At 45.2% G+C, this 24,215-nt stretch overlaps 1 protein-coding gene across 1 annotated transcript in view; it reads right to left on the bottom strand.

Moving 5' to 3' along the window:
* Positions 1-24,215, bottom strand: part of EGFLAM (EGF like, fibronectin type III and laminin G domains) — a 183,458-nt gene that overhangs the window by 26,036 nt on the left and 133,207 nt on the right. Inside the window, exons 12-17 of the mRNA XM_041750439.1 lie at positions 22,858-23,002; positions 19,357-19,546; positions 11,225-11,350; positions 9,602-9,845; positions 6,186-6,297; positions 789-905 (exon numbers count right to left, since the gene is read on the bottom strand). Coding sequence (XP_041606373.1) covers positions 789-905; positions 6,186-6,297; positions 9,602-9,845; positions 11,225-11,350; positions 19,357-19,546; positions 22,858-23,002 — 934 coding nt within the window. The remainder of the gene's footprint in view (positions 1-788; positions 906-6,185; positions 6,298-9,601; positions 9,846-11,224; positions 11,351-19,356; positions 19,547-22,857; positions 23,003-24,215) is intronic.

Genomic DNA, 24,215 nt, shown 5'->3' with positions numbered 1-24,215 from the left:
CCCACTGCCCACCATCGGTTGCTAAAGGAAAACGAGAGGATGCTAATATCCAGGAATCGAATATGCTTTTCTTCAAATCCCTTTTCTCCCTGTGCTTGGAGGTCCTGGAAATCTGGTTTGATGAGTCAGCCTGCATGTCTGTTACAGACAAAATATATTATCATAACTGGAGAGGCCACAGGCAGCCCCACCAGAAGGAATAACAGACAAATATGGGTGAGGTCAATGCCCTGTATCTTTTACTAGCTGAAGGATTTTTTCTGAACCTTCTATAGAAGGATTCCTTCATGTCTGCTCTTAAGAGCTTGGTTATGTGATTGATGAATGACAACTGCTAAATCATGGGGGTGGGGATGGGGGTGCAGATAGGAATGAGGGTTGGCTCTTGACTTGAGCAGACTTCAAAGTAACCCCAAAGAGAAGCACAGAGCCAAGAGTTGCTAGGAGACTCCATTCGCCTCCTTCCCTGGGGTAGAAACATCTGCAACTACCTGATGCCTGGTCCCTCCCTCAGCGATGCCTGGATCCTTTGGTGGATATGCTCTAAAGATTCATCTCCATTGAGTTGCATTCATGGAATGTCTGCTGGACAGAGGCCCAGGAGCAGACATTATAAGAAAGTGGGGTTGGAAAGCTATGTTGTTAGCATTAAAAAAGAAAATCTTAAAAAAATGTTAAAACTTTCTCCAGGGCTTCTTTTTTGGACGCATCAGATTACACGGAACACAGTTCGCAATTCCATCATCTGTAGTCAAGGTCACATAAACATGCAAATGTGAAGCCTGTACCTTCTGGATGCTCCCGGTGAATGGCTTCAGGATGCCTGAGTTCTTCTTCACATCATCATAATTGGGGACTCCGCCAATAAAGATGTCTGTGTTGCACCTAATCTGTGTGAAGCCTCCCTGGCAACAGATTAAAAACAAAACATGGTATAGCTTCGGAAAAGATACTTAAGGAGCATCTGGGTGGTTCAGTGGTTGAGCGTCTGCCTTAGGCTCTGGTTGTGATCCCAGGGGTCCTGGGATCAAGTGTTACATCAGGCTCCCCAAGGGGAGCCTCCTTCTCCCTCTGCCTATGCCTCTGGCTCTCTCTCTGTGTGTCTCTTGTGAATAAATAAATAAAACCTTTTTCTTTTTCTTTTTTTTTTTTTTTTAAAGATAGTTAAGACTACCAAATGGTAGAGACTCCCACCACAACAGGCTGGCTGGATTTTCACATTGTTTGGCATTGCCACTTACCACCTGGTTTGCATGTTTGTAAACATATTAACCTCTCTGAGACTCCGTTTCATCATCTATAAAATGGGAACCATAATATGTACCACATAGATGTGTCCTGGTGAATGTGGTAGACTGCATTACTATCCGCCATCATTCAGTGCTTCCCCAGAAGTACCCCTCTCTCTGCAGGAAGATCACCTCCAGTCTGTGGATCTTTTTTTTTTTTTTTTAATTTTAAAGATTTTATTTATTTATTTAAGAAAGAGAAAGCGAGCAGTGGGGGAGGCCTATAGGGGGAGAGAGAGAGAAAGAGGAGCCTAATCCCCACTGAGCAGGAAGCCTGATACGGGCTGGATACCAGGACCTGGAGATCATGACTTGAGCCAAAGGAGACTGAGCCACCCAGGTGCCCCCAACCTGTTGACCTTGAGTGGGACCAGGTGACTTGCTTCAGTCAATAAAACATGAGCAGAAGAGAAATGAATCACTTGTGTGCAGAAGTTTTCAGGGCCAGAAAGTGGCTCAGGGTGCCCTCTTCCTCTCTCCCTGTTCCTTCAGCCTCGGTGTCAGATTAAAGCTGCACCTGACCAGGGGCACCTGGGTGGCTCAGTCAGTTAAGCATCCGACTCTCTCAGTTTTGTCTCAGGTCATGATCTTGGGGGTGAGCCCTGCATTGCTCGGGGGAGTCTGCTTAAGAGTCTCACCCTCTCTGCCTGTGCCCCCCCCCCACTCTCTCTCTCTCTCAAATGAATAAATAAAATCTTTAAAAAAAGAAGCTGCACCTGACCACTGATGGACACGTAATGTAGGTGAGAAATAAGCCCTTATTGTTGCTGCTGATGTTTTGGAGCTGTTTGTGATTGACTTTAGCACAGTCTAGCCTCTCTTAGAGGCTGAGATCCTGCTTACCGAGCACTTTGCCCACAGTTGTATAATCGGCATTCCTGTCTGACCAGCTATTGTTTTGTTCAGCAGTGGTAAAGATGGAATCTCTTTAGGCCAAGAGAGAAGGAAGGCATGGTGAGTGGGAGGCCTTCCTTGTTATCAACTAAGGAATGGGTAGAGAAATTCTTCTATTTTCCAAATTCTGAGAAGATCCCCAAAGGCTTTCCCTGTTACTGGTTATTTCAACAGCTTAAACTTTCGTGCGTGGGCTAGACACAAGCTATGTGTAATATTTCATGTCAAAACTCCTTCAGACATGAGCCGTAAGCAAAAGGTTAAAATGCCCTAAGATAACAAATAGAGATAAATTGACATTTGGGAGCTCTGTGATGACCACTCTTGAGGTAGCCTAAGTCATGTTTCCTCTGACTTAAGGGTAAAAAGAAAATAAATAGTAGCAGCATTTAGTCATTAATTTAGCAAATATTACTGGACATCACTGTTTCCCAGGCTCTAAATGCTGGACAAACAACAGGAAATAAGGAAGACCAGTCTCTGCCCTACAGAGGCTTACATGGGCAGATGGGATTCACTCAGCAAGGACTGTTCAGGTGACTCTGGATGCACTTGGGGCAGGTGGGGGCAGGGGTGGGGATGTCCCATATCCTACTCTAGACACAGAGAGTTGAGGAGGTGGTCAAGGAAGAGTCAGAATTGAAGAAACTGGCCAAAGTCAGGGCTTGAGGGGAAATAATAGGTATAGGGTAGAGGCAAGGAGGGACCAGGTCCTGCAGGCATAGAAACTTGCCCCATATCCAAAAGGCATTGAGTTTTAAGCAGAGAGAAGATAGCCCTATCTGTTTTTTAGGCAGATCATTGGTGAGAGGGACAGGAACGGATTTGGGGTCAGGTCAGAGTAGAGAAGGGGAGGCAGAGAGGGCAGAGAGGGAGGTGCAACATCTCAGGGAGCGCTCGCAGGGGCCAGGTCTGGCTAGGTAATGGCCAGGAGGTCTTGACTGCAATACAGACAGCATTGCCTTCTGTCAGGAACCTTTTAAGCAGCTTCTAGAGTTCTTATTTAACTGGACAGGGGTTGCGGGGAGGCGGCACTCATCAAAGAAGGGCTTTGAGGAATTCTAGTGGCTGCATGGAATACTGCCCCAGGCCAGAGCTGTCACCGCACACCCACAGGCACCCATCACGGGCTCCTCTTAGTTCTTATCCAAAAGTTAAGATAAGATAATAAGAGGAAAGGAGGAAGGTTGCAGGGTCAAAAGGGATTTCAGAGAAACAGGCTGTTTTGAAAACCCTTTGAGTTACAGTTTGGTATCTGGCGAACAGGACCTGGCCTCATGGGGTGAGAGCTGCTTCCTTTTGGTTGCTCATCAAGATCCTCCTCCACCTTCCCCCTGTTGACAAGAGGCAGGGCTGCAGCTGCCCCACCCACGGGGAACCGCAAGAGAAAAGCAAACAGACTCCACCAAAATGAGGCTTTGTGTCCAGATCTGCCACTTCTTTTTAGCTGGAAGTGGTTGGAAAACCTGAGCAAAGCCACTGGTCGGGGGTTTCTGGAGCCTTTAGAAACACATCCCTTCAAGGCTGGCATAGTCTCAACCCTGCACTGTTGGTATTTCTCAGCCTAGCGACCCAGGGTTGGGTTCGGCTTTAGTGGGGACACCTAAGGGGCTATGTTCTGGGTTAACCCCCCGAAGTGCTGTCTCACTCCACCTGCCTCTAAGTCCTAAGACCGCTATTGCTAATAGCACTGCTCTATACCCAAGAGGGTCGGCCAGGCTTCTGGCCATGGTATGGGCAGCTGGGGAGCAGAAACCCCTGGGGGAAGATGTGAGTAAGGCTCAGTCACTGAGGTCAAGCCTGGGGCCTTCCATTCCTGTCTCAGAGTTGCCTCCAAACAACATAAAACCACATCACACATACCCAAAATAGCTACACCTTTACCCACATGTTTCCATTGCTTTCCACGTGGGAGTTGCACTCCAGTCTGTTCCAAAAGCCAACAGGGAGACACTGGTTCTACCGTATTGGTTTAATTCTCATTCTCTGATATGGTAGCAATAGAAATCCTGAGGTGTGGTCTCTACCTTAGTGTTGTCTCTTCACTGTAGAATCCCAATGGTAAATCCCACGGTAAATCCCCATGGTAAATACCATGCCCTGAAGAGTTCCTTACTTATAATCAAAGGCCTTAACCCCACTATCCACAAATATTCCCATTCTGTACTTTTATTCCTGTTAGACAATGTTTGTGAGCTTTTAATTCTATCTTGGACTAAAGTCGGCTCCTAGAATTTTCTGGATCATACCAGAAGTGACTCCTGTTCTCCCTTTAAAATCCATTTTCCTTCATCCATCTTCCTTCCTTCGTTCCTTCCTTCGTTCATTCATTCGTTCCTTCTTTCCTTCCTTCCTCCCTGTTTTTCTTCCTTCCCTCCCTCCTTCCCTCTTTCTTTCCACAAATACATACAGATTATTTTGTAGGTTTGAAGGGTGCTCACCTCTTGAAGCAGAACCCAGTTTTGAATTCTTCTAATCCTGAGGAGGTCCTTGGTTCTGACAAGACCTCCCACCACTGCCATCCCTGATGCTGGCCTCTGGACATACGTGTTCTTCCTTTTTTTTTTTTTTTTTTTTTTGTGTGTGTGTTCTTCCTTTTCATTTCTTCAACCAAATACCTCTTTCCTCACACAAAATTTCTTTTTCTTCCTTTTCTTTTTTCTATCAATCTATTTTCCTTTGTCTTTTCTTTTTTTTTTTTTTAGATTTTATTTATTTATTCATGAGAGACAAAGAGAGAGAGAGAGAGAGAGAGGGGCAGAGACATGGGCAGAGGGAGAAGCAGGCTCCATGCAGGGAGCCTGATGTGGGACTCGATCCCAGATCCCCAGGATCACACCCTAGGCTGAAGGCGGCGCTAAACCACTGAGCCACCCGGGCTGCCTCCTACCAATCTATTTTCTTATCAGAATGCCCACATTCATTAATGTACTCTTTAAATCTGGTGATGTACAGAACAAAGACTGTTGGGAATTAAAATAGCAGAAAATCTAAAGTTCCCTCTGTTTTGGGGAGACTAAACTTTTTGTGTGTAAAGAATCCTAATAGGTTATAATTTAAAACAAATCTCTCTCATGTCTTCTTAAAAATGTTATCTGCTTTGAACATGACCTCAGACACAAAATCATGGATGAAAGTTATAAACTTGAGTAGAAATTCTGTGCTCTTGAGGTCATGAGAGTACTTTCTTAACAAGTAACAAGTAAAGCTACATAGTGTTGACCATATGCCAGGTACTATTGTGTTTTACATATATAGTTCTTCTAATTTGCACAGCTCTATGCAGTCACTATGAAGTAGGCACTATTATCATCACCATTATCCCCATTTTATAGATGAGAAAACACACACTTGGAGGTCAGGTGACCCATTTGAGTTCACACTACTGCTAAATAATGGTGCTAGATGGAACCCAGGATCCTGGTATCAGACCTGTGTTCTTTTCTTTCTTTCTTTTTTTAATTTAAAGATTGTATTTATTTATTTGAGAGAGAGAGAGCATAAGAGGGGGCAGAATGAGAGGGAGAAGCAGAGCACGGAGCACTGACACGGGACTCAATTCCAGGACTCTGAGATCATGACCTGAGCTAAAGGTAGACACTTAACCAACTGAGTCACTCAAGTGTCCCAGAGCTGTGTTGTCAGATGTGTGATCCGCACACCACTGGCCTGACCTCCAAGTCTGTGTCCTGACCTACTACATTATACACTGACTTAAACAAAGGCAGGGATTGATGGTAGGGGTGGCAAGGAATTTTTTAAATGCATTACTTGTATGAGCTCACTTAATACTTTCAACAACTCTATGAGTCCTCTACTTATTACCCCATTCACAGCTGAGAAATAGGAAAAGTTAAGTAACTTGCCCAGTGGGGAGCTTGGGTTTTAAAGGGAGCCAGTCTGGCACTACAGACCATGTACTCAACCACTATACTGCTGCTTTTCTCAGCAGGACAGGAAGAAAACAGTAACTCAGTTCACACTAACGTGTGTCCTTCTTACCTCTGCCATTGCTTCCACGACCTTCTGCTTATCCACTTGTAAGATACCATTCTTTGCTGTGCGAGACACATGCAGCTCATGCCAGTGGCCTAGGGTGAGGGGATCTTCACTCCTGTTGAAGGAAGGAAACTGAACATAGGTTAGCATCATTGGTGTTATGGATAACATTCATGAATCTGCTCTGATGCAACTGACGCCAACCTTAGAAACCTGGTTTCATCTGGTCAAAAGAAAACAATCATTCCTGCTTAGTAAACACAGTTCTAGCTCCATTTATTGGACTCCCTTATGGTAGGAACATTGCAATTATTATTTTATTTATTCCTTATAACAAGGCTGAAATGTGGCTAAGATGAGCCTGGTTTTCTAGATGAGAGATGACAGGAGGGTGAGATGTGATCATAGTGGCATGTAAGCTTTGAAAAAGAGGAAATTACCTGGGTTATGGTGTAAAACACAGTTTCTTTGGTGTATTGATGTTTGCAGCATCTTTTGAAATGCATTAAAAATAGGATGGATGGAAGGATGAATAGTTGGACAGATGGATGGATATAAGGATAACTTGGCATGTGATAAAGCAAAAATAGCAAAATATTAATTGTAAATGACAGATGAGAGGGTATAAGGATGTTTACTGGATAGTTCTTCCAACTTCTCTATAGGTTTGAAATTTCTCATAATAAAATATTGGGCGGGAGGATTCCATATTGTAAGATATTGTGAAAAGGATTAAAGGCACTTTAAAAATTCGATTATTAATTCAAGGTGGAAGGGCTTGATGTTTAAAATGTTACCCGTAGGAGTTCTACACATTACTTTGGATAGTGAGGTATGCAAGAAGAGTATAATTATTGCATTTGTATTTCTAACAGTGTCTAGTTCCTGGCCTCCACTGAACCTCCTAATTATTTTTTGATCCTGGATCATCTTTAGAAAACTGTCAGGAATACCAATGGGCACAATTATTGAAAGGTCTCCACCCCCTCACTTGATTTTTTTGCTCTGGCAAATGCTTTTGTGATTTGTCCTTAGCAATTAGAATTTAATCACCTTGGCTAAATCGATATGCAATAAAGAAACCAGAGGCGCTCTTACAGCATCCCCATCTTCATGATAAGTAACAGCGCCTTGGTGGCGTTCTTGTCCTGCAGAGGTCATTCTCTGTCAATACCTGCCGTCCTCAGCACGCTCAGATTGATCTCAGCCATCACGAGCTCATTTCAATTGCCTCGATTTTTGAATCAAGCTCGTAATGAATTTGACCACCTTATCCTCTTCCTAAAGTTAAAATGATTTGGCCAATTCCACAACTTCCTTTGGCTTGGGCTTTCACTGAATGTTCTTCATCAAGCGCGAGGTCTTTGAAATGGTTTTCAAAATAAACATCTTGCAAAGGGGCGCCTGAAACACCAGCAGTAATCACTGTCCTCAGGTTACACTGGAGAGGGAATGGGACAGGGGTGCTTTCTTTGTCCCTTAGACACTGAGCATTGGCTTCCTTTTCATCACAACCCATACAGAGAATCCTTTCTCCAGGTGCTTTCCTGCCAGGCAGGGAACAGTAACTCATGTTAAAAAAATAAATAAAATTAAAACCACCCTTTGTCTCAAATAGGCACAGAATTATAAAGGAGAGAAATGCTGGACACCAAGGTCCTCTGTGGCTGTGCCCCACCCTGCAGTTGGAGCTGCCATTGTGGAGGTACAGGATGAGAGGCTGGGGGGATGGGGAGGGGGCAATCTGTCCAGGAGGAGGGATGATGAGCCCTGACCCTCCCCTCATGCTCTCTGATCACTCCTTACCCAGGAGGAGGCCATCTGAAAACACAAGGTGATATTCAAGGTGTCTTCCCTTCTCCATTTGACTAACAGTTCTACAGGAATTCCTTAGACTGTTTTGCATAATCATATGTAAATTGAGTCAATTAAAGACCAACCAAAGTTGTCTTGAGACCTAGAATGTTTTTGCATAACCAGAGGTACAAAAATGTTTGTCCATGCCCCAAGGTAGGAAGCACATCACTGATGTGCAGGAATTCAGCTACAGGACAAAAATAAACTGTCCTTTTTAAGAACTGTTGAAACCTAGGGTGCCTGGGTGGCTCAGTGGTTGAGCATCTGCCTTCGGCTCTGCCCAGGGTCCTGGGATCAAGTTCCACATCCGGCTCCCAACAGGGAGCCTGCTTCTCCCTCTGTCTATGTCTCTGTCTCTATGTGTCTCCCATGAATAAATTAAATGAAACATTAAAAAAAAAAAAAAAGAACTGTTGAAAACTAAAGCAGTAGGCATTTCCCATCAGCCATGAAAAATGACCAGCAGTGAAGGGGTGATGTATGGTCCTAACATCTCTCCCGCACGCTCTTCCTAAAAATGACAGTCTAGCAGTATGAATTATGATTGAATGCAGCACACAATTTCCTTTAAAACAACCAGCACCAACTCATTTCCTGCTGAGGGGCACCATGGAGCGAAACATGGTAGTGAGTTTCAAAAGAGAATTCTCCAAATGTGGGAACGAGGACCGTGTCTGCATTAGATCAATTGGCAGGGCCTCTGGCTTGAAGGTGAAATCCACCATGGGAGGAGGAGAGTAAGGAGAGAGAGGCATAAACAAATAAGAACATCTGTACCAACCATCCACAGGCTCTGAGGGAACCATAAAAACAGTGACACACTGTATGGGAACCGTCGATCCGCTAAGTAAATTAATAGAACAAGCTAGATAACAGGAGGAAAGGTTTGATGACTCGCAGTCAGTTCTGCAGCTATGAGCAAGTACTTTCAGAAGCACCTATTCACTGCCACCCTATTGAAACTACTCATCACACAGCCTTCCTGAGCATAGGGGTCAGGGATGAGTCTCTGCGATGGGTGATTCCTTGTCATTCTCTTAAATGGAGAATGGTAGGAGACTTGCTAAATAACTGTTACCATCAAACGAACACTGCAAGGGGACAGTGAAAATGGAAAGTGAGGTCACCAAGGACCTCTGGAAATGTCCAAGGACATTTCTGTTCATTCAGTTTCTGTTAATACTTCTTTATTCGTCATCATGTATTTGTTGAGTGCCCACCAAGTGTTGCTCTGAGCAGGTGCTGATTAATTACAATTCATTGAGTTTCTCCCGACGGCACTGTGTGGCCTCACGTCTGAAGCCAGCCCGTTGGCCATAGGCTGAAGCAGAGAATCACTACGTGCTATAGTAGTTATTTGAGAAAAGGAAATCTTGCCAGGAGGAAAGCATGATCCATAAGGAAGCACGTCATCTGTAAACACCAGGACAAATTTCAGGAAAGACCATTGGGGAAGGGAGATAGGAAGGGTGCAAGCTACTAGGACAAAGTTATGTTTTTTCCAAAGTGACTGCTGTTTAGCTTTTGGGGTGAGGGGGTCCCCTAAAGGTCTTAGTGCTTACCTGAGAATACCGGTCCCAGAGCCACAGTCGAAGCGGAACTCCACGTGGCCCCCTGCCATGTTGATGGACAGGAAGTCTTTGCTGCCTGTGTCATAGCTGTACAGGAGGACGCCGTCACCCGAGTCAGGCCGAAATGTGATCTCAAACTCCGTAAAGGAAAGGTAATGCTGGGGTTCCAGGGGCCAGGGCATTGCAGCAAAGGATCTCAGGGACTCTCTGAATTGAGGAATGGTCAGGGTGAAAGCTGAGGAAAGAAGCATGTTATTAGAAATCCCTAATTATGGCAGAAATAGCCACGCTCTCTTCCTCCTGGGCACCGAGCTAAACTACGTCTCCCAGCGGCCCTCTGTTGGTTGGCTGGTGTAACCGAATTCCGGTCAGTGAAATGTGGGTTGGGAGTATTATACAGCACTCCAGGTCTGACCCCTAAAACTCCCTTCCATCTTCCATGAGCCCTCTTGTCCCTCAACTGCTAGTGGCATGCAGGAAGCAAGGGGTGCCGATTCTAAGGTCCTGGCAGAGCCACTAGAAGGCGGGAGCCTGAATGACTACATTCCGAGGCCACCTCCCCGCCCCCCTACTGACCTGCAGTGATGCGTGATGCGAGCAAGGTTCAACCTTTATTATGTTAGGCTACAAAATATGACATGGTATGTTACAGCTTTGGCTTAGTGGAAATCATATGCCCTCTTTTAGGTAAAATAAGATTTGTTTGGGATTATGTAGAGTATTAAAAAAAAAAAATTTCTCCCAGGATGGTGTCTTAGGTCCAAATTTGAATCACTGGTAGAAAAGTTAAAACATGTGCAACTCGGCATGGTTTTCCAAAGTCTTTTAAATCTTTAAAACTTTCCATTATTCTATGTGTTTGTGTATGTACGTGTGTTTACAGGTATATATACACATGTTGGTATATAGATGTATTGCGACAAATGCAGACAGTATCGAGAAGTGGAATAATTCACTAGAACAGTATAAAGACAAAGAAACAAGACGACTTATGTCCCATCCCTTTGTTAATGATTCTGTGTATATCCTCCCAACCTATTCTCTGAAACTGTCAGATATTCTAAGGTGCAAGAGCTGCAAATGCTCCAAATTCAGTCTGGTACAGACCATACACATAGAAGCTTTCCAAGGTTCTTTGAGGGCCAAGAAGAGCTGCCCCCAAAGCCTGGCCCAAGAGCATCCTAAAATGAATATATCTTTGGTTGGTTTGACACTTTGACACTCATAGACATTCCAACCTGATTTAAAAGAGGAGGGGCACCTGGGTGGCTCAGTTGGTTAAGCATCTGACCTCAGCTCAGGTCATGATCTCAGAGTCCTGGAATCCAGTTCTGCGTTGGGGCTCCCTGCTCAGCAGGGGGTCTGCTTCTCCTTCTGCCTCTGCCCCTCCCACTCATGAGCACACACGCTCTCTCTCTCTCAAATAAATAAATAAAATATTTTTTAAAAGTCTCTCATGCCTCCCAGCAATGCATGAATTTTAGTCCCATAAAAATGTATGGGATTTTGCTAAAAGCACATTCATAAAAAATTACATCAACATAAAAAAAAAAATTACATCAACATGAATTAACAGTGCAGACAGAAATCGCAATCAACTTGCTTCTTTCTCACCATTTTCACAGTGTCGCCCTTTAAATCCAAGGGGACAGAGGCAAATGTAGGAGTCGGCGTCGACTGCCATGCAGGTGCCACCATTGATACACGAGGCTTCGTCACAGAGTCCACTGCTGCATTCCCCTAAATACGGAACAGGAATTACAAAACCGATCCATCATGTGAGCCAGGCGATCATCAGGCGATGATGCTGATCATGTCAACAGCTCAGAGCTCCGAATAAATGCAGTTCAGTTCCCACTCCTGTTAATTTGTACCCCTGCACAACTGCAAAAGAGCTTTCAGGATAAGTGGAACATACCTTTCATTTTAATTTGATTTTGGCCTGTTCTTTATGAAGAGCCACAGAATCTTTAAAACAGGGTGGACACAATAAATCAAATACTAAACTGTTGGAGAGTTTTATGACCACTGATGAGGATGAATGAGTTGTTTTTGCTTTAATTCATCTCTCTCTCATTCCCACAAGAATGTGTTTCAATTCTTCCAACGTCAATATGGTATTTCTGTTAAAAGCGTTCTAGTTTGTATGGCCCCAATTACCATAAGTTCTGCCACCCTGTGGATTCAGAGCTGAGGCAATAAGGTAGGCACTGGTGCCATGTCTAACGTATCATCTGGCCTGAACTGTCCACTCTTTTCTGGGGCAGGGAGGGGAGAGGGGGCTCCATAATATCTCAGCATGTGCCTTCCAGAATCCCTAGTTCTACCTCCAAAGTTACCATCTTACGGGAGACAGGAAGGTGGCCTGGAGCAGAAAGTAGTGAGAGATTCAACACCAAATGGGTCCATTCTCTTTACCAAACACGTATCAGAGGGGCCCATACAGAGTGTATTTTAACATTGTCAAGTTCATCAGATGAAGAGGAAACATGGACTTCTCCTATGTGGCTTTTCTTTTGTTTCTTCGGTCTTCTTTTTCTCTTTGTATATAAGAAATAGGAGGGCCACTACCTGGCCCAGAATAACGTAGGTCAGTACAAAACACTTCTTCCCTGGATGGAGGCAAAGGGCACATCTCTGATTGAGGATTCGGCTCTGTGCCCTGCAGGCGGTGATGCTGTGCCCGCCTGAGCTGGAAGCCCACCCTCCACCCCTGGGACATGAAGCCCCCCCCTTGGTCTGGTGCTGTCATCTGGGCAGGGCAAGCCTCTTCACCTTTCCTCCTCTGCCCTCTGCGTGTGTGGAGCTGATGCAGTCTGCTTCCATGCTCAGCCTCACTGGGAAGAGGTGTGCACCCAGGCCAGGAGGCTGACCTCAGGGCCCCCACCCCGGGGTTCCACTCAAGCCCTTCCAGAAGGCTCGTGGCTGCAGCCGGGGTGTGGGCTGGCCTTGGCGAATTCCAGCGGGGCTCTCGGAAGTTCAGGTGGAGTGAGGGGTCTGCAGCCATGGCCTGAGCACACGGCCAGCGTCCCAGCTCCGGGGGGAGGCTCACCTAGACCCACGGGAGCTGAACCCACAGCCCCTGCGCCCCACGGATCTCGGGGGCTGGGACTCCTCCCATAGGAGGACGTGGGGTCCTCAGGTTATTTTAGATGTACATGGGAAAATATTACTTTATATATTTGTGTTGTGACTATATTTGAAGAGGTGGGAGTAGGGCGGGGGGGTGTTTCCTCGTGGAAGCATGTCTGGGCCGATTCTGCAGCTGCGGTGCCCACAGGCGGAGGCAGGGAAAAGGGGACGAAATCCCAGGGGGAGGGCTCCCGGCCGGCAGGGTGGTAGCAGAGGAACAGGACAGAAAGTGGGGACACGGGGAAGGCAGAAGTAGCCGGTTCCTTCTGGAAGGTGGAAGCGAGGCAGACGCTAGCTCAGCCTCGGGGGTCCTAGCTCGGCTGGGTGACAGCGGCGGGAAGTGGCTGCTCGGCGGCACAGGCGGGCCTCGCTGGCTCCAGGCCTAAGCCTATGGGGACGAGGAAACCTGCCCCGCTCAGCCCCTGGCCCAGCCCCCTGCACACAGGTGGGGCAGTGGCGACACGGGGCGACCCTGACACAGGGTGACCCTGATGCTACCAATGGGGCTTCCTGAGAGAGGGCGGAGATAGGGCCCGGGGATAGGGCCCCCTGGAACTCCCAGGGAAGCAGCGGAGGGTGAGGAGCCAGCAGAGAAGACAAAGGGACAAGAGGCCCGAGGGCTCGGAGGACCAGGGCTGGTTGTCGGGAGCTCAGGGAGGGGTCTGGGTTAATGCTGCTGAGAAGCCCAGGGAGACAAGCTGTGTTTTTTGTTTTATTTTTTTTTTTAAGATTTTACTTATTTATTATTATTATTCATAAGAGACACACAGAGAGAGGCAAAGACACAGGCAGAGGGAGAATCAGGTTCCATGGGAGAAGCAGGTTCCATGCAGGAGCCCAACACAGGACTCGATCTCGGGACTCCAGGATCCCACCCTGGGTGAAAGGCAGGCGCTCAACCGCTGAGCCACCCAGGTGTCCCAAGCTGCGGGTTTTGTAAAGAGATGGCCATGCATGGTTTTAGGAGAGCTATTTTGCTGTCAGTGGAAGGCAGAAGCCCCACTACAGGAATTCACACGGGGGCCTGCTAGAGTTGGGTCTAGAGAGAACAGAGCAAGCTTTCTAAGCTAGGAGGGTAGCAGGACTGTGTGAAGGGCAGCACTGGTTGGGGGGGGGGGTTAGTAGGGGTGGGTTAGGGGGTATCTGAGGCAAGTGTGAATAGGCCAGAGTGTGGGGGGGTGTCCATGAAGTTAGGTGGGAAACACATTCATCTTTATTTTCCCTCACTCCCAATTAGAACTGTTTCCTTCAGCAGCAAACCTCTAAGGACTAGCAGTTCTTGTGGCCTGTGAGCAATAGACCCAAGTAACTGTCACATCACGTTCCATTTGTGGCAGATATCTCAAAATGTCTGTTTATGCTAATTACTACCTTGAAACCACGGTAGCTATTGCACTCACCATTAAATAATCCTGTTCTTTAATGCTTTATAAAGAAACCCAGACATGACTACAATAACAAAACTTAAAAAACATTGTGCAGCTTTATTTCAAATTCAGTGTTTCCTATCATGGATCTTACTCTCTGCATTTAAAAATATTCATTTTGAGGGGTGCCTGGCTGGCTCAGTTGGTAGGACATGTGACTCTTGATCTCAGGATCAAGTTTGAGCCCCATGTTAGGTGGAGAGATTATTTAAAAATAAAATCTTAGGGTGTCTGAGTGGCTCAGTGGGTCAAGCATCCAACTCTTGATTTTGGCTCACGTCATGATCTCAGGGTCATGAGATGGAGCCCTGAGTCGGGTTCTGCAATGGGGGCATAGAGCCTGCTTAGGATTCTCTCTCTCCCTCTGTCCAACCCCCCGGCTGTGGTCTCTCTCAAAACAAAACAAAACAAAACAAAAACCTCAAAAAAATAATAAAAACATCATTCTTAGAAGAGTTCGTCGGCTTCACCAGACTGCCAGAGAAACTCATGGCACACAAAAGGTTAAGAACCCTTGGGTTACTGAATTGATAATCCTGGTAGCAAGGTCCAGGGATATAGGGAAGGATGGGTGCAGAGTGGAGATTAAAAGGTTAGTTTTAGAAAGCAGGAAAACTTTCAACTCTGAAAATGGGAGAAAAGAAGCTGGTTTGCAAGGTCATGTGCCTAGCGCACTGGCCCGACCTCATCAATATATAAAATAACTTTTGTTGATATTGAACCTACCAGATGCCAACTTGTGTTTACACAAGACAATGAAGTGAGGGCAGGAGAGAAGTGAAGCTGGAATATCATGGGGTGAAATACATCCAGGACATGTGGACAGTGAGGAACCTTGTCTCCCAATCCATAACTGAGGCCTTTCTGTTTCCCCTTCTGAGGATCTGTCAACTCAGTCCACACCGCTGCTACCACCACCAGCATGGAGCAAACCACCATTCTCTGATCTCGACTATCGTCCCGGCCTCCCAGCCAATTGACATGTGCATCCTGAATGTTGCTTCCAATAAGCTGTCCGCGGCCAGAGGGATCTTTTCAAAACACAGACTACATCATAGTACCCACCTCCCCCTTAGACTCCCACTGGGAAAGCCATTTCCTCTGCCCGGAATGTTCTTCCCTCTCTTATCTGCCTTAAAAGAAAAATGCTTCAGATAGCAACTTCACATTATATCCTTGGAATGCCTTCCCGGACCTCCAGCTCAGAAAATTCCCTTTAACACACTGTTATTGTGCTGTCACTTCTCCTTTGTAACACTTACACCAAATTGTGATTTTACATTTACTTGTGTGATTGTTTGATCAATTTGGTCTCTCCTTGGGGCAGCTACAGGAGGGCTGAGCCAGGGATCTTGTCTTTCTTATTCATTACTTTATCCCCAGCACCCAGCATCATGATTGTCATTAAGCAGATGCTTAAAGAAGTACCTTGGGGCACCTGGGTGGCTCAGTGGTTGAGCTTCTGCCTTTGGCTCAGGGTGTGATCCCGGGGTCCCAAGATCGAGTCCCGCATCGGGCTCCCCGCAGGGAGCCTGCTTCTCCCTCTGCCTATGTCTCTGCCTCTCTCTCCATGTTTCTCATGAATAAATAAAAATAAAATCTTTTTTTTTTTTTTAAGAAGTATCTTGAGGGAAAGAATGACTAAAAGAGTGATAAGCCCATGGTGAGATCCATGGACACCTCAGACCTCCCAACTCTCACATAACTTAGGAACCTGGCTTTGTCATATTAACCCAGCGGGATGTGAAGATCCAAGACAGGATTGGAAAAAAAGGTGTGCTGGTGGCTTAGGTTTGAGAATGTGGGTGGGAATGATAACAGAAAAGTCTAGGCCAGAGCATGCAAAGTTTTGCTGAGATTGCTGACTAGTCTAGAATATGAGTTTAGAGAGAGGCCAATCACTAGGAATAATCTAATGAAGGAGAAGACGTGGAAGGCTTGAGGAATGAAAGGCCCTTCCAAGGAGTGGTGGCAGGCTTAGGGGAGGTAGGGAGGAGGACAGAGAAAACGCTGTGGTTGCCTACAGCAGTGCCAAGTCAGAGGGCCCAGACAGAGGAACCATGACTCTGCTACTATCATTACCTTCTTCTGGAAGCCTGCATCTCTACCAGGAAGTCACTGCTCTTTGTAGGAGCCCGTCTTCCCCAAGGTGGCATTGCATTTAATTTAAAAGCACTTGAATTTCTGAAGGACTGACTCAGAGGAAGGCTAGTATGGAGGCTGAGGGAGAACAGCAGCCCTTTCTAGTCTGCCAGGGTGAAAAATGGGGAAAAAAAAAAATGAAAATAAGGCAAAGTGACTGATGCCTGCCATTAAGGTTCCTTAGAGGGCTCCTAGTCATCAAATAATCCAAGAATTGCTTCAGGGGAGCCCAGAGCCAGCAAGGTAGGCCTGCCTCGTGCCATCTGTGCAATGGATGGAGAGGCTGGTTTTATACCATGTGAGGATTTTAAAACGCTGCCAGAAATTGGTCCTCGCTCAACTTCACTATGTCTTAACTACCTGTCAGAGGTTACCATGCAGCCTCGAGACTATAGATCTGTCCTTTGGGGCTGTTTCCCTGTTAGGTCAAGGAAGAGAAAAAAAAAAAAAGAACTTATACTCTGCTTGATGGGTAGAGTCAGAATGAGAATAATAATATTAATAACAAGAAATATTTGCAACATGTTTGCTATGTGTAAGGTTTTATTCTTAGTACTTTATATCCACCACAACTCCTCTGAACAAAGTAATCTGATGAGGAAGTTACTAAACAAATTCATAGGTTGAAGCCTTAACCCCCAATATGACTGTATTTGGAGACAGGGCCTTTGAGAAGGTAATTAAGGTTAAATGAAGTCTTAAGGGTGGGACATAATCCAATCTGACCAGTGACCTTATAAGAAGAGGAAGACATCAGGGATATAGGCACAGACAAAAGGCCACCTGAGGACACAGCCAAAGGATGGCCATCTACAAGCCAAGGAGGAAGGCCTTGGAAGAAACCAAACCTGGAGTTCCAGCTTCCAGAACTGTGAAAAATAATATTCTTAAAACCACCCAATCTGTGGTATTTTGTTGTGGCAGCCCTAATAGATTAAAATGATCACTGAATCAATCTTAGAATTATCTATCTGCTTTCAGTGATGGAATAAATGTCTTTATTGCTTTAAAAACAATCCTAGTCTTTCCAAAAAAAAATATGCTGGAACAACTGGACATCCACATGCAAAAAAGAAAAAAATCTAGACGCAGACCTTATACCCTTTGCAAAAGTTAACTCAAATAAGTAGATCACAGATCTAAATGTGAAACACAAAACTATGAAACTTCTAGAAGGTAGTGTGGATAAAAACCTAGATGACCTTAGGTAAGGCAATGACTTTTCAGAGACAACACCCAAGGCACAACCCTTGAGAGAAATTAAATAAGCTCAATTTCATTAAAATTAAACATTTCTAATCTATGAAAGGCAATTCTCAAGGGAATGAAAGGATAAGCCACAGATTGGGAGAAAATATTTGTAAAAGACACATCTGATAAAGGACTATTGTTATATATATATATATAGGACAATATATATATTTTTTTTTCTTAAAGTTGAACCAAAAGAAAACAATCTGATTTTAAAAATCGGCTAAAGACCTTGACATACTTCAGCAAAAAAGATATACCGATGGTAAATAAATACATGAAAAGAGGCCCCACATAGTATGTCATTAAGGGAATGTAAATCGCAACAATGAGATACCACTACACATCTGTTAGAATCCAGAACTCTGACAGCACCAAATGCCAACCAAAGTGTGGAGCAACAGGAACCCTCAAGCATTCCAGGTGGGAATGCAAAATGGTACAGCTACTCTGGAAGACAGTTTGGCAGTTCGTCACAAAGCTAAACATACTCTTACTATGTGACCCAACAGTCGCTCTCCTTGTTGGTATTTACCCAAAGAAGTTGAAAATTCACGTCCACCCAAAAAACCTGCACACACACTGATGTTTATAGCAGTTCTAGTCCTAATTGCCAAAACTTGGAGGCAACCAAGATGCCCTTCAGTAGGCATGATAGACATGCCAGCAGTATATATAGATGATGGAATATCACCCAGCACCAAGAAGAAATGAGCCATCAAGCCATGAAAAGGCGTGAATGAAACTTGGATGTAGGTCACCAACTGAAAGAATCCAATCTGAGAACGCTACTTACTATATGACTCCAACTACATGACATTCTGGAAAAGGGAAAATCATAGAGAATATTTAAAAAGTAGTGGTTGCCAGAGGTTGGGGGTGGGGAGAGAGGAGAAGGAAAAATGAGCAGAGCACAGAGGGTTTTTAGAAGAGCAAAACCATTCTGTACAACACCGTAATGATGGGTATATTTTACTGGTTTGTCCAAACCCGTAGAATGCACAACGCCATGAGTGAACTATAATAGGAACTGTGGACTTTGGGTGATAGTGATGAGTCAGTGCAGGTTCATCAGTTGTAACAAAATACCACCCAAGTGGCATGCTGGTAACAGGGGAGGCTGTGCATGTGGGAGCAGAGGGGATATGGGAAAACTCCGTACCTTTCCCTCAATTTTTTTTGTGAACCTTAAACTGCTGAAAAAATAAAGTCTTAATAAGAAACAAAATAGAAAAAAAAGTCCTAGCTCTGTCTGCTCTTTTGGATAGTTCTATTTTATTTTTACAAGCTCCAGTTTCTTCATATTTTATACATGAAGAAATAATAATAATCGCTACTTCCGAGAGCTAGTGCAAGGAATTAAGGGAGGGCACAGGAGAAAGTGTTGGACACAGTGGTTAAAAATTAGAATTTGGCCATTCCTCTTGGAAGCAGAGAGCCTGTGAAGGCTCTTCTTACATTACTGTGTTAGCTTTTCTGCTGGACCACGTGAGGAAGGGTGAATTGCTTGTTGCTTTGTCGGATAAGACCATGCCATGCTTCATGAAGAAGGCCAAGGGCAGCAGGACACAACCAAGGGTTTGGTGCGCCATATTGTTTACCATGCCTTGCTCTTCAGGCTCAGGTCATCATGTCTGCAAAGCACCAACCTCACCGCTTGGGCCCACCTCCCTCCTGAAGTTCTGCATTAACCCAGTGGCCTAGGGTTACAATCCATGACACTGCTCACCTCCCTGGCCCCCACCAGAAAGGCCATCCCACAAGAGTACCCTGGCCCACTGGGCAACCACTTACCCACGTCGGCCCCACTGAATGCTCCTCCCAGGGGCCAGGGCCTCATGTCGATTCTCTTCCCATTAATGGTGAGCGACTGCACACAGCCTTGAAAGCCTCTGTTTGTTCCTGTTGATCTGACCAGCCAGTATGCATTGGGAGCCCCACCAAGATAGAGGGGCGTGCGGAAGGTAACTTTACTGTACTGGCCCTTTAAGAAAGATGAAAACCGTAACTCACTAACCAAAATCAAAAGCCAAAACACGGCAGATTTTAATGAGGGACATGGTTAAGATGCACTTTACAGCCCCACTGCCTTCCTCCATCTGTGTTTATGTTTACAACATTGCCCTACTGGAAAAGTAAACCCACAGTTACCGTAGGAAACCCAGTGAGGGCTGTGTTTGGAGAAGGAATGGTTTTGAAACGCCTAGAAGGGAAAGGAAGGTAGGTCAGAGCCAAGAGCAACCCAACAGGCAGGGCACGGTGCTGGGCATCCAAAAAAAACTTTCTCTTTCCAGTCCTGACACCAACTTACTGTGTACCTTGGATGAATCATAGGGCTCTTGTGTGTCTCAAAAGGTGATAATGCTAATTTTGTATATATGTGCGCTAACACTTACCTTTCACTCTCCTAGTCGCCCTCATACTAGGTCCTGCGAGAAATACTGTGTTTGGGGGTGGGGGGCAGGATGGTCACACAGTGTTGCAAAATATTTTGAAATTTGCTCATGGATACAACTTGTGTGTATGTGTGTGTACCTACAGGTAGGTAGGGACATTTCTAATCTTAGAGAAAACCACAATCTGGATTGCAGGTTTTAAGGTTACAAAATACAGACTTGAACATTAGGTGGAACAAAATTAAGGTGACTGGTCATGTGTTGTTGTTGTTGTTGTTGCTTTTTATTACAGAAATACTGCATTCATTTGGATTAAAGGGGACTGGGGGAAAAGCATGGCACCAGAATTTATAAAAAGTCCGGAATGTAAGCCACTAAAATGTAATCTTTATCTTTTATACTTTTGTTGCCAACAAATAGAACGTCTAATGATTACTTTATCTTTTCTAATGAATAGGTAAGAATCATTTATAAATAATAGATTGAATATGAGCTGGGCAGCTTTAAAGTGCTTACAGTGGATTTTAAGGATTGTTTGCCAGTCACTGGGCATACTGCTTTCGTTACATGAATTGAGCGCCCTGTCCTCAGAATTCACTGCTGGATCATCTCCCCTCTGTTCCCTGATCCAGGACCACAGCAAGGGCCTGAAAACCCAATCCTTTTTTCCTTTCCTGGACCATTATGTGCATCATAAGGGTAGGTGGTTCCTCTGAGCATCCTTTACAACATCCCAGGCAATAGTCTGGTAAAGCCTGGCCTTTACTGTCCTCTGACGAGGGTTGCTCTGGGTTCTGGAACCTACTTTACCTGCTATGCAAAGAATGAGAAGTGCCTTGGAGTTTGCCTTCCCCCAGGACTGCACTTAACAGTTTTTGATGGGTGCCGAAGTGTGAAAGTCCAGTTCCCTTGCTTTGGGTTGGGATCACTCTGAGGTGTAACTTATACTGCAGTTTCCCTACAGAATCAGGCTGAAGCCAGACCCTGAAAAACTTTGTAAACCATTATTTAAGAATCAGAATCACTATCTCCCAAGACAGTTTACTAAACATTCCACAGCTGCTGTACTGCGTATATGGCTCACTAGCAAGTCCTGGTCGTAGAGAGGCAAATGTTGTCCTGAGAATCCATAAAATTATATGCCTCTTGCAATCAATTCTTATATTCATTAAAAGTATTGATCCTTAGGTTTGGAAAAGATACAAAAACTCATGGAGAAAAAAAAAAAAAAAACTCATGGAGTCCAAGCTCTCATTGACTTCCCTACCAAAAGGTTTTGGTAACATGCTTTGAACACCCCCAAGGACAGGGAACCAACTCCTGAGATAGAGGTAGTTTATTGCACGTTTGTACACCTTTGTATGATTAAGTGGAGTTAAAAGTACTTTCTTAGGCTCCCCCCATTCAACTTCACCTTGATGGTCCACAGAGTAAGTCCTTCTTCCATAAAACTCTCTTTCTGAGTCCATGATAAAAAGGCATCATCTACACCTTCATCTTCTTTTCTTTCCTCCAAACTAAACAATGCTCCTTCTATCAACCATTCTAAGGATTTCAAGTCAGTTTCCTGTTTCAATGGCTGCTGTCTAAACATGCTGCAATTTGTCTGTGGTCCTCTTAGGGTGCATTCACAGATCTGAATGCAAGCCTCTTAGAGGATCTGAGTCACCATTAGAACACTGGAAGCTATATCCAGAGCTACCACAATATAATAGGATTATCACCTCCATTTTTCTAGATGCTATGCCTCTATTAATGCAGCTTACAATTTCTTTAGTTTGTTGTTACCACATGGCTCTGCTTATTAACCTCTATTGGATTTCCTTGCTTTAAACCATAAGACATTTTCATATGTATTGCTTCTATTACAGCTTCTCCATCCTATATTCACCATCAGTATTTGGGATCCAAGTTCAAAGCTTCTTTATTCCTATCAAATTTAATTATATTAGGGCTATTGTTCTGGCATTTATGTGATTCTATAGTTCATTTATCCTGTCTTTTTTTCCTTAGAAATACATGCACATATGCATAAGTGACCTCCCTGGATTCATATTCACTATATTTGGATTCTTGTTCCTTTGAAGCCACTGGGGCCCAACTGGGAATCAACAAGCCATGGCCCTTTGTGAGACATGTCTTGTCAATAAAACATAGTGAAAAGTCCAGGTAGGGAGGAAGCCGCACACATACACACAAAGGCTTTCTTCCTACATTTTTTCCTCAGAGAATACAGACACCTGCCTGATTATAATTACAGACTCAGTTCCTTGGCAGGTTGCTAATCCAAACTGTTGTTCTAAACGTGGACCTAAAATTGCCTAGAGTATGACCAATATGTGAATACCTAGATGGTTTACTGAGTAGCCCACCAGTTAAATTGTCTTGCCGCTTCCTATAATCATGGCTCCCCAAAATGGTAGATGAAAGGATCATTCCTGCATATTCAACCAAATGAACTTTTTGGGACTATTTTCTAAAGCCATAATTGCAACACCCCTGCCGTAAAAGCAAGCTTTGTGTTTGGCACTAATAATGGCTTCTATTCTTACAATACAGGCCTCCTTCTAGCCCCGGCTTCGATGTCCTTGTGGAAAAAAGAACATGCCCCTGAGCACAAGGCCAAGTGCATGTTTCTGTGCACACCCCTTCCCCTCCTCTCCCAATGATGATGCTTGCAAATTTGATTCTTCTCATGTAGCTGTGGATGGATGTGTGCCCTGAAAGCCCACCTGGAATGCTAAAATCCAGCAGGGGCACCTCAGAGCTTGGTTGCCTGGGTTCACCATGAAAACCAGCCCAGCCCAGTGGAGCTCAAGCCCTACAGGTCTGTCCTGTGCGGGGGGCTGCTGATGGTGCATGGGGGGGGCGGTGGGCCGGGCGAGGAGCTGGCACTCACCTGGGACTTGCCAGTCACTGGGGTGCCGTTGTTCAGCTGCAGCAGCCCGTTCAGCCCATCTCTGTAGAGCATCACGGTGTGCCAGCTCCCTAGTCGGATTTTGGTTTCACTTATGAGGATGGCAACCCCGGTTCCACAGTTAAACCTGTGGGGAGGAAAGGAAGGAAAAGGAGGAAAAGGCTCAACCAGCTCATCGTGTTTTCAGACCCTGTGGACACCACTTCTGGGGTGATGGCTTCTTTGAGAGCCAATCTGTTCAGTTATGTTTATGAATATCAAGAGCTGCGTTTATGAATATCGAGAACTGTTTAAATCTCTACGTGAAAGAGCTGGACACCTGCTCTCTGGGCCAATCTCAGTCTAGTTTTCTTTAATTTTGCCCATAGACCCTTCAAATGTGGAGATGTGGGGTCTTCTTCAACCTGATTTTCATCTATCTATCTATCTATCTATCTATCTATCTATCTATCACCTAGAGAGAGGGGGGAGACACAGGTAGAAGGAGAAGCAGGCTCCTTGCAGGGAACCTGATGTGGGACTTGATTCCAGGACACCTGGGATCACAACCTGAGCCGAAGGTAGATGCTCAGCTACTGAGCCACATAGACGCCCCTCAACCTGATTTTCTCTGAAGCTTCAAAAATGATGGGCAACTAATATCTCCCCCAACCTCGGCCTTCTCTGTGACTGCCAGGTGCTTCAAGTGGATCCAAGGTACAGTGAATTGAGAACTTGAGTCATTCTGCTTCCACGTATTTCTCTGGGGACTTCCCCCAACTCACAAATGACAGGCTCAGCGATATTAATAACACGTAAAAAACACAAGTCTTCACACTCATTCTGGCAAGCTGGCTGGCACTGCCATCTGTGTTCAGCTGAGCCCAAAGGCAGGTGTGGTTTCCACAGGAGGCCCCAACTTGGGGGGCAGGTGTGAGCGGAGGGGGAACATTCGCAGACGATTGCTTTATTCTTGGTTTTGGTTTTGTTTTGTTTTGTTTTGTTTTTCCTCCAATTTCCCTATGGCGCAGGGTACCCACTAGTCACTAGTCATGCCTTACATCTAGAACTCTGACCTTTTCTGGTCAACTTCCAGACAGACACCCTGTCACTTCCGCATAGGTCCTGAGATGGCCAGCGGGGAAAGACACACACCCAGGACTTGTGCTAACTACAGCTCCTTCTCGTGGATTCTGTGTCTCCAGGATCGCAGGTGGAGAGGGATGGAGTAGGGAGGTGTTGCAGAGTAGCTTATATAGAGGGGGATACAGAATCACCCCATAGGAGTTGTGGAGCTGGAGAGCGGCTCCCAGCAAAAGAGTGCCCAAGCTACTGTGAGTCTCTCAGATCCTCCGAGTGTG

This window comes from Vulpes lagopus, chromosome 3 (genome assembly GCF_018345385.1).
Source record: "Vulpes lagopus strain Blue_001 chromosome 3, ASM1834538v1, whole genome shotgun sequence".
In the NCBI taxonomy this organism is placed as follows: domain Eukaryota; kingdom Metazoa; phylum Chordata; class Mammalia; order Carnivora; family Canidae; genus Vulpes; species Vulpes lagopus.
This window is presented reverse-complemented; position numbering and strand designations above follow the sequence as displayed.